The sequence below is a fragment of the Leptodactylus fuscus genome, chromosome 1, assembly GCF_031893055.1.
Source record: "Leptodactylus fuscus isolate aLepFus1 chromosome 1, aLepFus1.hap2, whole genome shotgun sequence".
In the NCBI taxonomy this organism is placed as follows: Eukaryota; Metazoa; Chordata; class Amphibia; order Anura; family Leptodactylidae; genus Leptodactylus; species Leptodactylus fuscus.
In genome coordinates, this window is record NC_134265.1 from 33,432,188 (window position 1) to 33,447,057 (window position 14,870).

The window sequence follows — 14,870 nt, forward strand, 5'->3', positions numbered from 1 at the left end:
TGCGAAAAATTTCCCGTTTGGCATCACTGTTGTCTGAATATAAAGATGAGCGAACACTGTTCGGATCAGCCGATCCGAACAGCACGCACCCATAGAAATGAATGGAAGCACCTGTGACGCTGACTTTGCCGGCGGCCGGCCGGCATCACAGGTGCTTCCATTCCTTTCTATGGGTGCGTGCTGTTCAGATCGGCTGATCCGAACAGTGTTCGCTCATCTCTATTAGTATTCAGTTTGCCTGCAGTGCCACCACAGGGGAAACTAAGTATTACACATCATTTATTTAAATCAAGTAAATCAAGACAAAACAGGTCCTGCAGAGCAAGAGATGGTTTAAGTAACCGGTCTAATGAAGAGATGAAGATCCTGAACAGAGGACTCCCCAAAACAGTTTTCTGGCCCTAAATCGATTTTTCATACTGATGACATCTCCACAGGTGGTTAGTAGTACTAATGCCTTTAAGCACTGGAGTCCTAGGTTCAAATCCAGCGAAGGATCTGCAAGGAGTTTGAATGGGTGTCCTCTAGTTTCCTCCAACACTCCAAGGTCGGGGAAAGTTAAAGGGTATACAAGTCACCTTTTGGCTCCTCGGCAGCATTAGATACCACTCCAGCCTCCACGGTCACACTTGGTTTGTTCACCTCTAAGTAGTAGGCAAGGAGCTCCACGTCTCGCTCAAACTTGTGTCCCTCAGCTAGTGATACCTGGAAATGTTTAAAGATGCTATTTAGTGTCTTAAAAAAAAGAAGCCTCCATCACTACCTGTCATTGAAAACAATGAGAGGCTTCCAGATTGAATTTAGAGCTGATTTTGAGGTGGAAGGGTCCCATATCAGAAATATGGAGTACTGTCACTCTTGTACTATAGCAGTCTAGACAACAAAAAAACAAGGAGCATTGCTTTCTGCATTGTACCACATATTCACTAAGGTTTTCTCCAGTCCGCACAGTCCTGTGCTGTCCCCTCACCTTGGCGCCGGTCTTGTCCTCATTAGTATACTCCATAGGGCTGATATCACAGTTGGACGTTATCTTGGCAATGCCATAAGCAGACTGGAAGTGAGCGCTCAGACTCAGGGTATATGGCATCTCTCCGACAGGCACTTGTGGGCGGGTGGCGGTCACACTCGCAGCATGTCCTACATAGTGGGTAAGGAATAAGGAGAAAATCAGGAAAAGTAAATCAGCCATGATCATCTATCATTATTGTTTAGCCTCATCACCTCCATCTTGGCTTTCTATCATTCACATATTATCATCCATCTTCTATATCTGTGGACATCCTTACACCATCATCTACTATCTCCATCATTCTTCTTACTCAACCAACATTGTAATCAACTATCGGCCTACGTGAGATCATCTAGTATATTTGCAAAATGACTCTCTTAATCCTCATTCTTTTTCACCCATTTCATCCAAGAGATATCACTTTTTTAAGGTTTACATAAAAGTCACGCAAGTTATTGACATGTATGTCTACAATGATAAACTGTTTTTGAAGACCATGAAGTTTTTGTCAAGGGTTACCTGATATTGATCTTACCTTTTGGGGTGTATCTGGGGTTGAGGACAGCAGGAACCACAAAACGAACAGCTCCATCTGCCTCGACGGGAAGCTCCCGGACATATTTTAAGGTCACCACTGCCTCCTCACCAGGTGGTAGGTTCCCAACTTTGCATCTGAAAATATCAGCAGAGCTTTCATCTTCTTCCAGAAGAAAAGCCTGCTGGCCTTGGCTGATGGCCTCATCATAGGTCTTGTGAGCCTTGAAGAGAAGAAGAAGGCTATAAGACAACACTCATCAGGTTCTGTCTCATAGGTTATAGTTAATAATCATTGGCAACTATCCCTGCTGTCTCAATATGTTCATGGAGTTTGAAGGAACCTTGAACTACAGATATTTGATCTACAGATGAAAAAGTTGAAACTTGTCTTATTTTGCTTAAGGCCTCCACTAACCTTAATCTGGACCTACGGTACCTTGTAGGAACTCTTGTTCAACCAAGATCCTTAGTTGTCATTGTTCCATCCTTCATAATTAGAGATGAGCGAACAGTGTTCTATCGAACTCATGTTCGATCGGATATTAGGCTGTTCGGCATGTTCGAATCGAATCGAACACCGCGTGGTAAAGTGCGCCATTACTCGATTCCCCTCCCACCTTCCCTGGCGCCTTTTTTGCTCCAATAACAGCGCAGGGTAGGTGGGACAGGAACTACGACACCGGTGACGTTGAGAAAAGTAGGCAAAACCCATTGGCTGCCGAAAACATGTGACCTCTAATTTAAAAGAACAGCGCCGCCCAGGTTCGCGTCATTCTGAGCTTGCAATTCACCGAGGACAGAGGTTTCCGTCCAGCTAGCTAGGGCTTAGATTCTGGGTAGGCAGGGACAGGCTAGGATAGGAAGGAGAAGACAACCAACAGCTCTTATAAGAGCTAAATTCCAGGGAGAAGCTTGTCAGTGTAACGTGGCACTGACGGGCTCAATCGCCGCAACTCAGCTTTCCCAGGATCCTGAATGGAATACACTGTCAGTGTATTCCCGTATACCCGATATATACCCCCGATACCCGTTCCAACGGTGTGCCCCCCCACCTTCACCCCAGAAATACCCTGCAAGTCCCCTAGCAATAGAATTGGGGCTATATACACCCACAATTTTTACTACTGGTATACAGTGCCAGTTTCTGACTGGGAATTCAAAGAATATATTGGGGTTACAAATACCCTCATTTCTTGCTACTGCCATATAGTGCCAGTTTCTCACTGGTAATTCAAAGAATATATTGGGGTTATAAATACCCTCATTTCTTGCTACTGCCATATAGTGCCATTGTCTGACTGGGAATTCAAAGAATATATTGGGGTTACGTGCACCCACAATTTTTACTACTGGTATACAGTGCCAGTTTCTGACTGGGAATTCAAAGAATATATTGGGGTTATAAATACCCTCATTTCTTGCTACTGCCATATAGTGCCAGTTTCTGACTGGTAATTCAAAGAATATATTGGGGTTATAAATACCCTCATTTCTTGCTACTGGTATATAGTGCCATTGTCTGACTGGGAATTCAAAGAATATATTGGGGTTACGTGCACCCACAATTTTTACTACTGGTATACAGTGCCAGTTTCTGACTGGGAATTCAAAGAATATATTGGGGTTACAAATACCCTCATTTCTTGCTACTGCCATATAGTGCCAGTTTCTGACTGGTAATTCAAAGAATATATTGGGGTTACGTGCACCCACAATTTTTACTACTGGTATACAGTGCCAGTTTCTGACTGGGAATTCAAAGAATATATTGGGGTTACAAATACCCTCATTTCTTGCTACTGCCATATAGTGCCAGTTTCTGACTGGTAATTCAAAGAATATATTGGGGTTATAAATACCCTCATTTCTTGCTACTGGTATATAGTGCCATTGTCTGACTGGGAATTCAAAGAATATATTGGGGTTACGTGCACCCACAATTTTTACTACTGGTATACAGTGCCAGTTTCTGACTGGGAATTCAAAGAATATATTGGGGTTACAAATACCCTCATTTCTTGCTACTGCCATATAGTGCCAGTTTCTGACTGGTAATTCAAAGAATATATTGGGGTTACGTGCACCCACAATTTTTACTACTGGTATACAGTGCCATTGTCTGACTGGGAATTCAAAAAATATATTGGGGTTATAAATACCCTCATTTCTTGCTACTGCCATATAGTGCCAGTTTCTGACTGGGAATTCAAAGAATATATTGGGGTTACGTGCACCCACAATTTTTACTACTGGTATACAGTGCCATTGTCTGACTGGGAATTCAAAGAATATATTGGGGTTATAAATACCCTCATTTCTTGCTACTGGTATATAGTGCCATTGTCTGACTGGGAATTCAAAGAATATATTGGGGTTACGTGCACCCACAATTTTTACTACTGGTATACAGTGCCAGTTTCTGACTGGGAATTCAAAGAATATATTGGGGTTACAAATACCCTCATTTCTTGCTACTGCCATATAGTGCCAGTTTCTGACTGGTAATTCAAAGAATATATTGGGGTTACGTGCACCCACAATTTTTACTACTGGTATACAGTGCCATTGTCTGACTGGGAATTCAAAGAATATATTGGGGTTATAAATACCCTCATTTCTTGCTACTGCCATATAGTGCCAGTTTCTGACTGGGAATTCAAAGAATATATTGGGGTTATAAATACCCTCATTTCTTGCTACTGGTATATAGTGCCATTGTCTGACTGGGAATTCAAAGAATATATTGGGGTTACGTGCACCCACAATTTTTACTACTGGTATACAGTGCCAGTTTCTGACTGGGAATTCAAAGAATATATTGGGGTTACAAATACCCTCATTTCTTGCTACTGCCATATAGTGCCAGTTTCTGACTGGTAATTCAAAGAATATATTGGGGTTACGTGCACCCACAATTTTTACTACTGGTATACAGTGCCATTGTCTGACTGGGAATTCAAAGAATATATTGGGGTTATAAATACCCTCATTTCTTGCTACTGCCATATAGTGCCAGTTTCTGACTGGGAATTCAAAGAATATATTGGGGTTATAAATACCCTCATTTCTTGCTACTGGTATATAGTGCCATTGTCTGACTGGGAATTCAAAGAATATATTGGGGTTACGTGCACCCACAATTTTTACTACTGGTATACAGTGCCAGTTTCTGACTGGGAATTCAAAGAATATATTGGGGTTACAAATACCCTCATTTCTTGCTACTGCCATATAGTGCCAGTTTCTGACTGGTAATTCAAAGAATATATTGGGGTTACGTGCACCCACAATTTTTACTACTGGTATACAGTGCCATTGTCTGACTGGGAATTCAAAGAATATATTGGGGTTATAAATACCCTCATTTCTTGCTACTGCCATATAGTGCCAGTTTCTGACTGGTAATTCAAAGAATATATTGGGGTTACGTGCACCCACAATTTTTGCTACTGGTATATAGTGCCAATTTCTAACTGGGAAATCAAAATGCGCAAGGCTCCCGGAAAGGGACGTGGACGAGGCCGTGGGCGAGGTCGGGGGAATGGTTCTGGGGAGCAAGGTAGCAGTGAAGCCACAGGGCGTCCCGTGCCTACTCCTGTGGGGCAGCAAGCATTGCGCCACTCCACAGTGCCAGGGTTGCTTGCCACATTAACTAAACTGCAGGGTACAAACCTTAGTAGGCCCGAGAACCAGGAACAGGTCTTGCAATGGCTGTCAGAGAACGCTTACAGCACATTGTCCAGCAGCCAGTCAGACTCTGCCTCCTCTCCTCCTATTACCCAACAGTCTTGTCCTCCTTCCTCCCAAAATTCCCAAGCTTCACAGAACAATAACCCCAACTGTCCCTGCTCCCCAGAGCTGTTCTCCGCTCCTTTCATTGTCCCTCAACCTGCCTCTCCACGTCACGATTCCACGAACCTAACAGAGGAGCATTTGTGTCCAGATGCTCAAACACTAGAGTCTCCTCCATCTCCGTTCGATTTGGTGGTGGATGACCAGCAACCCACCCTCATCGACGATGATGTGACGCAGTTGCCGTCAGGGCATCCAGTTGACCGGCGCATTGTGCGGGAGGAGGAGATGAGACAGGAGTTGGAAGAGGAAGTGGTGGATGATGAGGACACTGACCCGACCTGGACAGGGGGGATGTCAAGCGGGGAAAGTAGTGTGGATGTTGAGGCAAGTGCAGCACCAAAAAGGGTAGCTAGAGGCAGAGGCAGAGGTCAGCAGCTTAGGCGAAGCCAGGCCACACCCGGAATCTCCCAAGATGTTCCAGTTCGTACCCAGCCCCGAAAAACTCCCACCTCGAGGGCACGTTTCTCGAAGGTGTGGAGTTTTTTCAAGGAATGCGCCGAGGACAGATATAGTGTTGTCTGCACAATTTGCCTCTCGAAATTGATTAGGGGCTCTGAGAAGAGCAACCTGTCCACCACTTCAATGCGCCGTCATTTGGAATCCAAGCACTGGAATCAGTGGCAGGCAGCAACGGCAGGACAAAGGCCGCCTGCCGTTCACGCCACTGCCTCTGCCACTGCCTCTGCCACTGCCACTGCTGACTGTGCTGGCGATGCACTCTAGAGGACGAGCCAGGACACCACTTCATCTGCCTCCGCCACTTTGTTGACTTCTCCCTCATCCTCCCCTGTTCCTGTCTTATCTCCTTCTCCTGCACCATCAAAGGCACCATCAGGCGCTTCTTTACAACAACCCACCATCTCTCAGACATTGGAGCGGCGGCAGAAATACACTGCTAACCACCCACACGCGCAAGCCTTGAACGCCAACATCGCTAAACTGCTGGCCCAGGAGATGTTGGCGTTCCGGCTTGTTGAAACTCCCGCCTTCCTGGACCTGATGGCAACTGCGGCACCTCGCTATGCCGTCCCTAGCCGTCACTACTTCTCCCGGTGTGCCGTCCCCGCCTTGCACCAGCACGTGTCACTCAACATCAGGCGGGCCCTTAGTTCCGCGCTTTGCACAAAGGTCCACTTGACCACCGACGCGTGGACAAGTGCATGCGGACAGGGACGCTACATTTCACTGACGGCACACTGGGTGAATGTAGTTGAGGCTGGGACTGCTTCCCAAACTGGCCCGGTGTACCTCGTCTCCCCGCCTAACATTCCTGGCAGGGACACGAGAAGAACACCCCCCTCCTTCTCCTCCTCTACCGCCTCCTCCTCCGCCACCGCCTCCTCCTCCGCTGTTAGATTGACCCCAGCTACGAGTTGGAAACGTTGCAGCACTGGCGTTGGTAGACGTCAGCAGGCTGTGCTGAAGCTGATCAGCTTGGGGGACAGACAGCACACTGCCTCCGAGGTGAGGGATGCCCTCCTCGATGAGACGGCAATATGGTTTGAGCCGCTGCACCTGGGCCCAGGCATGGTCGTTTGTGATAACGGCCGGAACCTGGTAGCAGCTCTGGAGCTTGCCGGACTCCAACATGTTCCATGCCTGGCCCACGTCTTCAACCTAGTGGTGCAACGTTTCCTAAAGAGCTACCCCAATGTTCCAGAGCTACTGGTGAAAGTGCGGCGCATGTGCGCCCACTTTCGCAAGTCGACAGTAGCCGCTGCTAGCTTAAAATCTCTCCAGCAACGCCTGCATATGCCACAACACCGGCTTTTGTGCGACGTCCCCACACGCTGGAACTCAACGTTTCAGATGTTGAATAGAGTGGTTGAGCAGCAGAGACCTTTGATGGAATACCAGCTACAAAACCCTAGGGTGCCACAAAGTCAGCTGCCTCAGTTTCACATCCATGAGTGGCCATGGATGAGAGTCCTTTGTGACATCCTACGGGTCTTTGAGGAGTCCACAAGGAGGGTGAGCTCTGAGGATGCGATGGTGAGCCTTACAATCCCGCTCTTGTGTGTTCTGAGAGAATCCCTGATTGACATCAGGGATAACTCAGATCACACAGAGGAGTTAGGGATAGCATCCGATCCGTCACAGCTGGAGAGTAGGTCCACACATCTGTCCGCTTCATCGCGTTTAATGGAGGAGGAGGAGGAGGAGGAGGAGGAAGAAGAGTTGTCCGATGATGTGATGGTGATACAGGAGGCTTCCGGGCAACTTCGAATCGTCCCATTGTTGCAGCGCGGATGGGTAGACATGGAGGATGAGGAGGAAATGGAGATTGAACTTTCCGGTGGGGCCAGAGGAGTCATGCCAACTAACACTGTGGCAGACATGGCTGAGTTCATGTTGGGGTGCTTTACAACCGACAAGCGTATTGTCAAAATCATGGAGGACAACCAGTACTGGATCTTTGCTATCCTTGACCCCCGGTATAAAAACAACATCTCGTCTTTTATTCCGGTAGAGGGGAGGGCCAATCGCATCAATGCTTGCCACAGGCAATTGGTGCAGAATATGATGGAGATGTTTCCAGCATGTGACGTTGGCGGCAGGGAGGACAGTTCCTCCAGTAGGCGACCAAGTTCTCACCGGTCCACACAAACGAGGGGCACACTGTCTAAGGTCTGGGACACCTTGATGGCACCCCCTCGCCAAAGTGCCGCCACAGAGGGTCCTAGTGTCACCAGGCGTGAGAAGTATAGGCGCATGTTGCGGGAATACCTTTCCGACCACAGCCCTGTCCTCTCCGACCCCTCTGCGCCCTACACGTATTGGGTGTCGAAGTTGGACCTGTGGCTTGAACTTGCCCTATATGCCTTGGAGGTGCTGTCCTGTCCTGCCGCCAGCGTCCTATCTGAGAGGGTGTTCAGTGCAGCCGGTGGCATCATCACTGACAAGCGCACCCGTCTGTCAGCTGAGAGTGCCGACCGGCTCACTTTGATAAAAATGAACCACCACTGGATAGAGCCTTCATTTTTGTGCCCACCTGTGTAAAGCACCCCAACATGAAACTCCATGTCTGTACTCAACCTCTCCAATTCCTCTGCATCCTCATACTCATCCACCATAAGCGTTGCACAATTCTGCTAATACTAGGCTCCCTCCAACATGATTTCCCCCAACTCTGCTGGTTAGAGGCTCCCTCCACCCTGATTTCCACCAACTCTGCTGGTTAGAGGCTCCCTCCACCCTGCTTTCCCACAACTCTGCTGGTTAGAGGCTCCCTCCACCATGAATTTGCCCAAACTGGGCTGGTTAGAGGCTCCCTCCACCATGAATTGGTCCAAACTGGGGTTTTTAGAGGCTCCCTCCACCATGAATTTGCCAAAACTGGGCTGGTTAGAGGCTCCCTCCACCATGAATTGGTCCAAATTGGGGTTTTTAGAGGCTCCCTCCACCATGAATTTGCCCAAACTGGGCTGGTTAGAGGCTCCCTCCACCATGAATTGGTCCAAACTGGGCTGGTTAGAGGCTCCCTCCACCATGAATTGGTCCAAATTGGGGTTTTTAGAGGCTCCCTCCACCATGAATTGGTCCAAACTGGGCTGTTTAGAGGCTCCCTCCACCATGAATTGGTCCAAACTGGGGTTTCTAGAGGCTCCCTCCACCATGAATTGGTCCAAACTGGGCTGGTTAGAGGCTCCCTCCACCATGAATTGGTCCAAACTGGGTTTTTTAGAGGCTCCCTCCACCATGAATTGGTCCAAACTGGGGTTTTTAGAGGCTCCCTCCACCATGAATTGGTCCAAACTGGGGTTTTTAGAGGCTCCCTCCACCATGAATTGGTCCAAACTGGGGTTTTTAGAGGCTCCCTCCACCATGAATTTGCCCAAACTGGGCTGTTTAGAGGCTCCCTCCACCATGAATTGGTCCAAACTGGGTTTTTTAGAGGCTCCCTCCACCATGAATTGGTCCAAACTGGGGTTTTTAGAGGCTCCCTCCACCATGAATTGGTCCAAACTGGGGTTTTTAGAGGCTCCCTCCACCATGAATTTGCCCAAACTGGGCTGTTTAGAGGCTCCCTCCACCATGAATTGGTCCAAATTGGGGTTTTTAGAGGCTCCCTCCACCATGAATTGGTCCAAACTGGGGTTTTTAGAGGCTCCCTCCACCATGAATTTGCCCAAACTGGGCTGTTTAGAGGCTCCCTCCAGCATGAATTGGTCCAAACTGGGGTTTTTAGAGGCTCCCTCCACCATGAATTGGTCCAAACTGCGGTTTTTAGAGGCTCCCTCCACCATGAATTGGTCCAAACTGGGGTTTTTAGAGGCTCCCTCCACCATGAATTGGTCCAAACTGGGCTGGTTAGAGGCTCCCTCCACCATGAATTTGCCCAAACTGGGCTGTTTAGAGGCTCCCTCCACCATGAATTGGTCCAAACTGAGCTGGTTAGAGGCTCCCTCCACCATGAATTGGTCCAAACTGGGTTTTTTAGAGGCTCCCTCCACCATGAATTGGTCCAAACTGGGGTTTTTAGAGGCTCCCTCCACCATGAATTGGTCCAAACTGGGGTTTTTAGAGGCTCCCTCCACCATGAATTGGTCCAAACTGGGGTTTTTAGAGGCTCCCTCCACCATGAATTTGCCCAAACTGGGCTGTTTAGAGGCTCCCTCCACCATGAATTGGTCCAAACTGGGGTTTTTAGAGGCTCCCTCCACCATGAATTGGTCCAAACTGGGGTTTTTAGAGGCTCCCTCCACCATGAATTGGTCCAAACTGGGGTTTTTAGAGGCTCCCTCCACCATGAATTTGCCCAAACTGGGCTGTTTAGAGGCTCCCTCCACCATGAATTGGTCCAAATTGGGGTTTTTAGAGGCTCCCTCCACCATGAATTTGCCCAAACTGGGCTGGTTAGAGGCTCCCTCCACCATGAATTGGTCCAAACTGGGCTGGTTAGAGGCTCCCTCCACCATGAATTGGTCCAAATTGGGGTTTTTAGAGGCTCCCTCCACCATGAATTGGTCCAAACTGGGCTGTTTAGAGGCTCCCTCCACCATGAATTGGTCCAAACTGGGGTTTTTAGAGGCTCCCTCCACCATGAATTGGTCCAAACTGGGCTGGTTAGAGGCTCCCTCCACCATGAATTGGTCCAAACTGGGTTTTTTAGAGGCTCCCTCCACCATGAATTGGTCCAAACTGGGTTTTTTAGAGGCTCCCTCCACCATGAATTGGTCCAAACTGGGGTTTTTAGAGGCTCCCTCCACCATGAATTGGTCCAAACTGGGGTTTTTAGAGGCTCCCTCCACCATGAATTTGCCCAAACTGGGCTGTTTAGAGGCTCCCTCCACCATGAATTGGTCCAAACTGGGTTTTTTAGAGGCTCCCTCCACCATGAATTGGTCCAAACTGGGGTTTTTAGAGGCTCCCTCCACCATGAATTGGTCCAAACTGGGGTTTTTAGAGGCTCCCTCCACCATGAATTTGCCCAAACTGGGCTGTTTAGAGGCTCCCTCCACCATGAATTGGTCCAAATTGGGGTTTTTAGAGGCTCCCTCCACCATGAATTGGTCCAAACTGGGCTGGTTAGAGGCTCCCTCCACCATGAATTTGCCCAAACTGGGCTGTTTAGAGGCTCCCTCCAGCATGAATTGGTCCAAACTGGGGTTTTTAGAGGCTCCCTCCACCATGAATTGGTCCAAACTGGGGTTTTTAGAGGCTCCCTCCACCATGAATTGGTCCAAACTGGGGTTTTTAGAGGCTCCCTCCACCATGAATTGGTCCAAACTGGGCTGGTTAGAGGCTCCCTCCACCATGAATTTGCCCAAACTGGGCTGTTTAGAGGCTCCCTCCACCATGAATTGGTCCAAACTGGGCTGGTTAGAGGCTCCCTCCACCATGAATTGGTCCAAACTGGGTTTTTTAGAGGCTCCCTCCACCATGAATTGGTCCAAACTGGGGTTTTTAGAGGCTCCCTCCACCATGAATTGGTCCAAACTGGGGTTTTTAGAGGCTCCCTCCACCATGAATTGGTCCAAACTGGGGTTTTTAGAGGCTCCCTCCACCATGAATTTGCCCAAACTGGGCTGTTTAGAGGCTCCCTCCACCATGAATTGGTCCAAACTGGGTTTTTTAGAGGCTCCCTCCACCATGAATTGGTCCAAACTGGGGTTTTTAGAGGCTCCCTCCACCATGAATTGGTCCAAACTGGGGTTTTTAGAGGCTCCCTCCACCATGAATTTGCCCAAACTGGGCTGGTTAGAGGCTCCCTCCACCATGAATTGGTCCAAATTGGGGTTTTTAGAGGCTCCCTCAACCATGAATTTGCCCAAACTGGGCTGGTTAGAGGCTCCCTCCACCATGAATTGGTCCAAACTGGGCTGGTTAGAGGCTCCCTCCACCATGAATTGGTCCAAATTGGGGTTTTTAGAGGCTCCCTCCACCATGAATTGGTCCAAACTGGGCTGTTTAGAGGCTCCCTCCACCATGAATTGGTCCAAACTGGGGTTTTTAGAGGCTCCCTCCACCATGAATTTGCCCAAACTGGGGTTTTTAGAGGCTCCCTCCACCATGAATTGGTCCAAACTGGGTTTTTTAGAGGCTCCCTCCACCATGAATTGGTCCAAACTGGGGTTTTTAGAGGCTCCCTCCACCATGAATTGGTCCAAATTGGGGTTTTTAGAGGCTCCCTCCACCATGAATTGGTCCAAACTGGTGTTTTTAGAGGCTCCCTCCACCATGAATTTGCCCAAACTGGGCTGTTTAGAGGCTCCCTCCACCATGAATTGGTCCAAAATGGGTTTTTTAGAGGCTCCCTCCACCATGAATTGGTCCAAACTGGGGTTTTTAGAGGCTCCCTCCACCATGAATTGGTCCAAACTGGGGTTTTTAGAGGCTCCCTCCACTATGAATTTGCCCAAACTGGGCTGTTTAGAGGCTCCCTCCACCATGAACTGGTCCAAATTGGGGTTTTTAGAGGCTCCCTCCACCATGAATTGGTCCAAACTGGGGTTTTTAGAGGCTCCCTCCACCATGAATTTGCCCAAACTGGGCTGTTTAGAGGCTCCCTCCAGCATGAATTGGTCCAAACTGGGGTTTTTAGAGGCTCCCTCCACCATGAATTTGCCCAAACTGGGGTTTTTAGAGGCTCCCTCCACCATGAATTGGTCCAAACTGGGGTTTTTAGAGGCTCCCTCCACCATGAATTGGTCCAAACTGGGCTGGTTAGAGGCTCCCTCCACCATGAATTTGCCCAAACTGGGCTGTTTAGAGGCTCCCTCCACCATGAATTGGTCCAAACGGGGGTTTTTAGAGGCTCCCTCCACCATGAATTTGCCCAAACTGGGCTGGTTAGAGGCTCCCTCCACCATGAATTTGCCCAAACTGGGCTGTTTAGAGGCTCCCTCCACCATGAATTGGTCCAAACTGGGCTGTTTAGAGGCTCCCTCCACCATGAATTGGTCCAAACTGGGTTTTTTAGAGGCTCCCTCCACCATGAATTGGTCCAAACTGGGGTTTTTAGAGGCTCCCTCCACCATGAATTGGTCCAAACTGGGGTTTTTAGAGGCTCCCTCCACCATGAATTTGCCCAAACTCTGCTGGTTAGAGGCTCAATCCACCCTGATTTTCAAAACAAATGTTGGTGCCAACCTCAACTTACTACAAGGGCCAAATTCACTGCTGGTGACAAGCTCTCCTCACTGCAAGTGCCAAATACACATGTTTCAAGGTGTTTTCCTACTGTCAGAGAGGTGGTATTGAGTGTGTAAAGTGTGTAGTTGTTAGGCTGTGATGTTGGGGTAATAGAGGGTCTTTGGTGTGTTAGATGCCCCCAGACATGCTTCCCCTGCTGTCCCAGTGTCATTCCAGAGGTGTTGGCATCATTTCCTGGGGTGTCATAGTGGACTTGGTGACCCTCCAGACACGGATTTGGGTTTCCCCCTTAACGAGTATCTGTTCCCCATAGACTATAATGGGGTTCGAAACCCGTTCGAACACACGAACATTGAGCGGCTGTTCGAATCGAATTTCGAACCTCGAACATTTTAGTGTTCGCTCATCTCTATTCATAATCATATAATCTTCAAAAACACCAACTATTACCTGTTCCTTCTCCTGGAGATCAGCCACAATGGTTTTCCCACCTATGGTGGCCTCAAAGTTGTAGACGGCAGAGTCATCATCCATGGGAAAGACAAAGACTGCCTCCACCGCCTTCTTCTCCTCATTCTTGTACTTGAGACTTGCAGACACATCAGCAACAAAGCCTTTCACCTGGACGTCAACTGAGATGTCCTTAAGAGGAACTGAAAGACCCAAAGAAAATGTAGAATGAGATGTTCTTCATCCACCTGAATCTTTACTTTTCTGCTTAGCTGGACATATCCAGATGTGTGTGTGTGGAGCAGCTTTTCTCAACAACATGATTTCACAACTATTTGCCATGCTATAGCTGTCTATGTTTGGCAACCACATGATTGAATATTTCAGCCTATCAAGGGAGTAGTTAGTAGTTGCTGTGGTATTGAATTGGGTTTGTAGAAATTAACATTTTTAACCAAATTTGATCTAAGATAGGGTGGGACACATCTTTATGTTTATGTGTAGTCAGTAATGTTCACCACTCTGTAATCCAAGACCGTATGAACATCCCATCTGAATAGAAGGTGAAAAGAATAGGGTCTACAGAATGGCTAACTCTCTTCCAACACAGGAATTAGAGTTCAGCTTTTCCGTTCTACTTGTTTAATTTGGTTAAAAATAGAGAATTTGAATAATTGAACTTATTATTTTTGTACTATTTTAATATTTTTATTGTGTCTGAAATCGCTGGAAGGACATGATATTAGGTTTCTTTTGCTTGGAGGGATTAGGGGACTGTTTTGGAACTATGGAACTACGAACAAGGATCTGCTAGAAATACATTGATAGCCTGAGTAAGGGCCCTTTCACACGGTGTAAGCGCTCGGCTCATTCCTAGCCGTACACGCGAGCGCTTCTAAACACTTCCCATTCACTTCAATGGGAGCGCTCATAAAGACGGCTTTACGCGCGCTCCCATTGAAGTGAATGGAAAGTGTTTGGAAGCGCTCGCGTGTACGGCTCAGAATGAGCCGAGCGCTTACGGCGTGTGAAGGGGCCCTTACACTTCAATAAGAAAGGGAACTCCTACAGCTCAGGAGCAAATCACATGGGGCAACACGGTGCAACATATTTTTGGAATAACATAACTAATAATGTTCATTTTTTGGCAACATATCTGTGGAATTAAAAAATTAGTAAGTTTAAGTCTAGGTTGACATCCACGTTGGAGTCTCCGCTGCAGATTTTGCCTAAAATCTGACTTTTCTTTCCCCCAATTTCAGTATAAAACCAACAGAAGCTGGGTGAAAACTCGGCAGACCCTATTATATAATCTATGGGGTCCATGGCTGTCCTCGGGTAACCACTTTTTAAGTCTACAGGCTCCTAACACTAGTGTGAGGCCTAGAATAACCCACTGAATCATAAATGTAAAAACAAA

General features: G+C 47.8%; 1 protein-coding gene across 2 annotated transcripts in view; it reads right to left on the reverse strand.

Annotated features, from left to right (window-relative positions):
- Positions 1–14,870, reverse strand: part of LOC142198396 (von Willebrand factor A domain-containing protein 5A-like) — a 61,241-nt gene that overhangs the window by 29,384 nt on the left and 16,987 nt on the right. For both annotated transcript variants that reach the window (XM_075269436.1, XM_075269428.1), the window contains exons 3-6: positions 13,451–13,653; positions 1,548–1,770; positions 971–1,140; positions 579–705 (exon numbers count right to left, since the gene is read on the reverse strand). In XM_075269436.1, the coding sequence (XP_075125537.1) occupies positions 579–705; positions 971–1,140; positions 1,548–1,770; positions 13,451–13,653 (723 nt within the window). The remainder of the gene's footprint in view (positions 1–578; positions 706–970; positions 1,141–1,547; positions 1,771–13,450; positions 13,654–14,870) is intronic.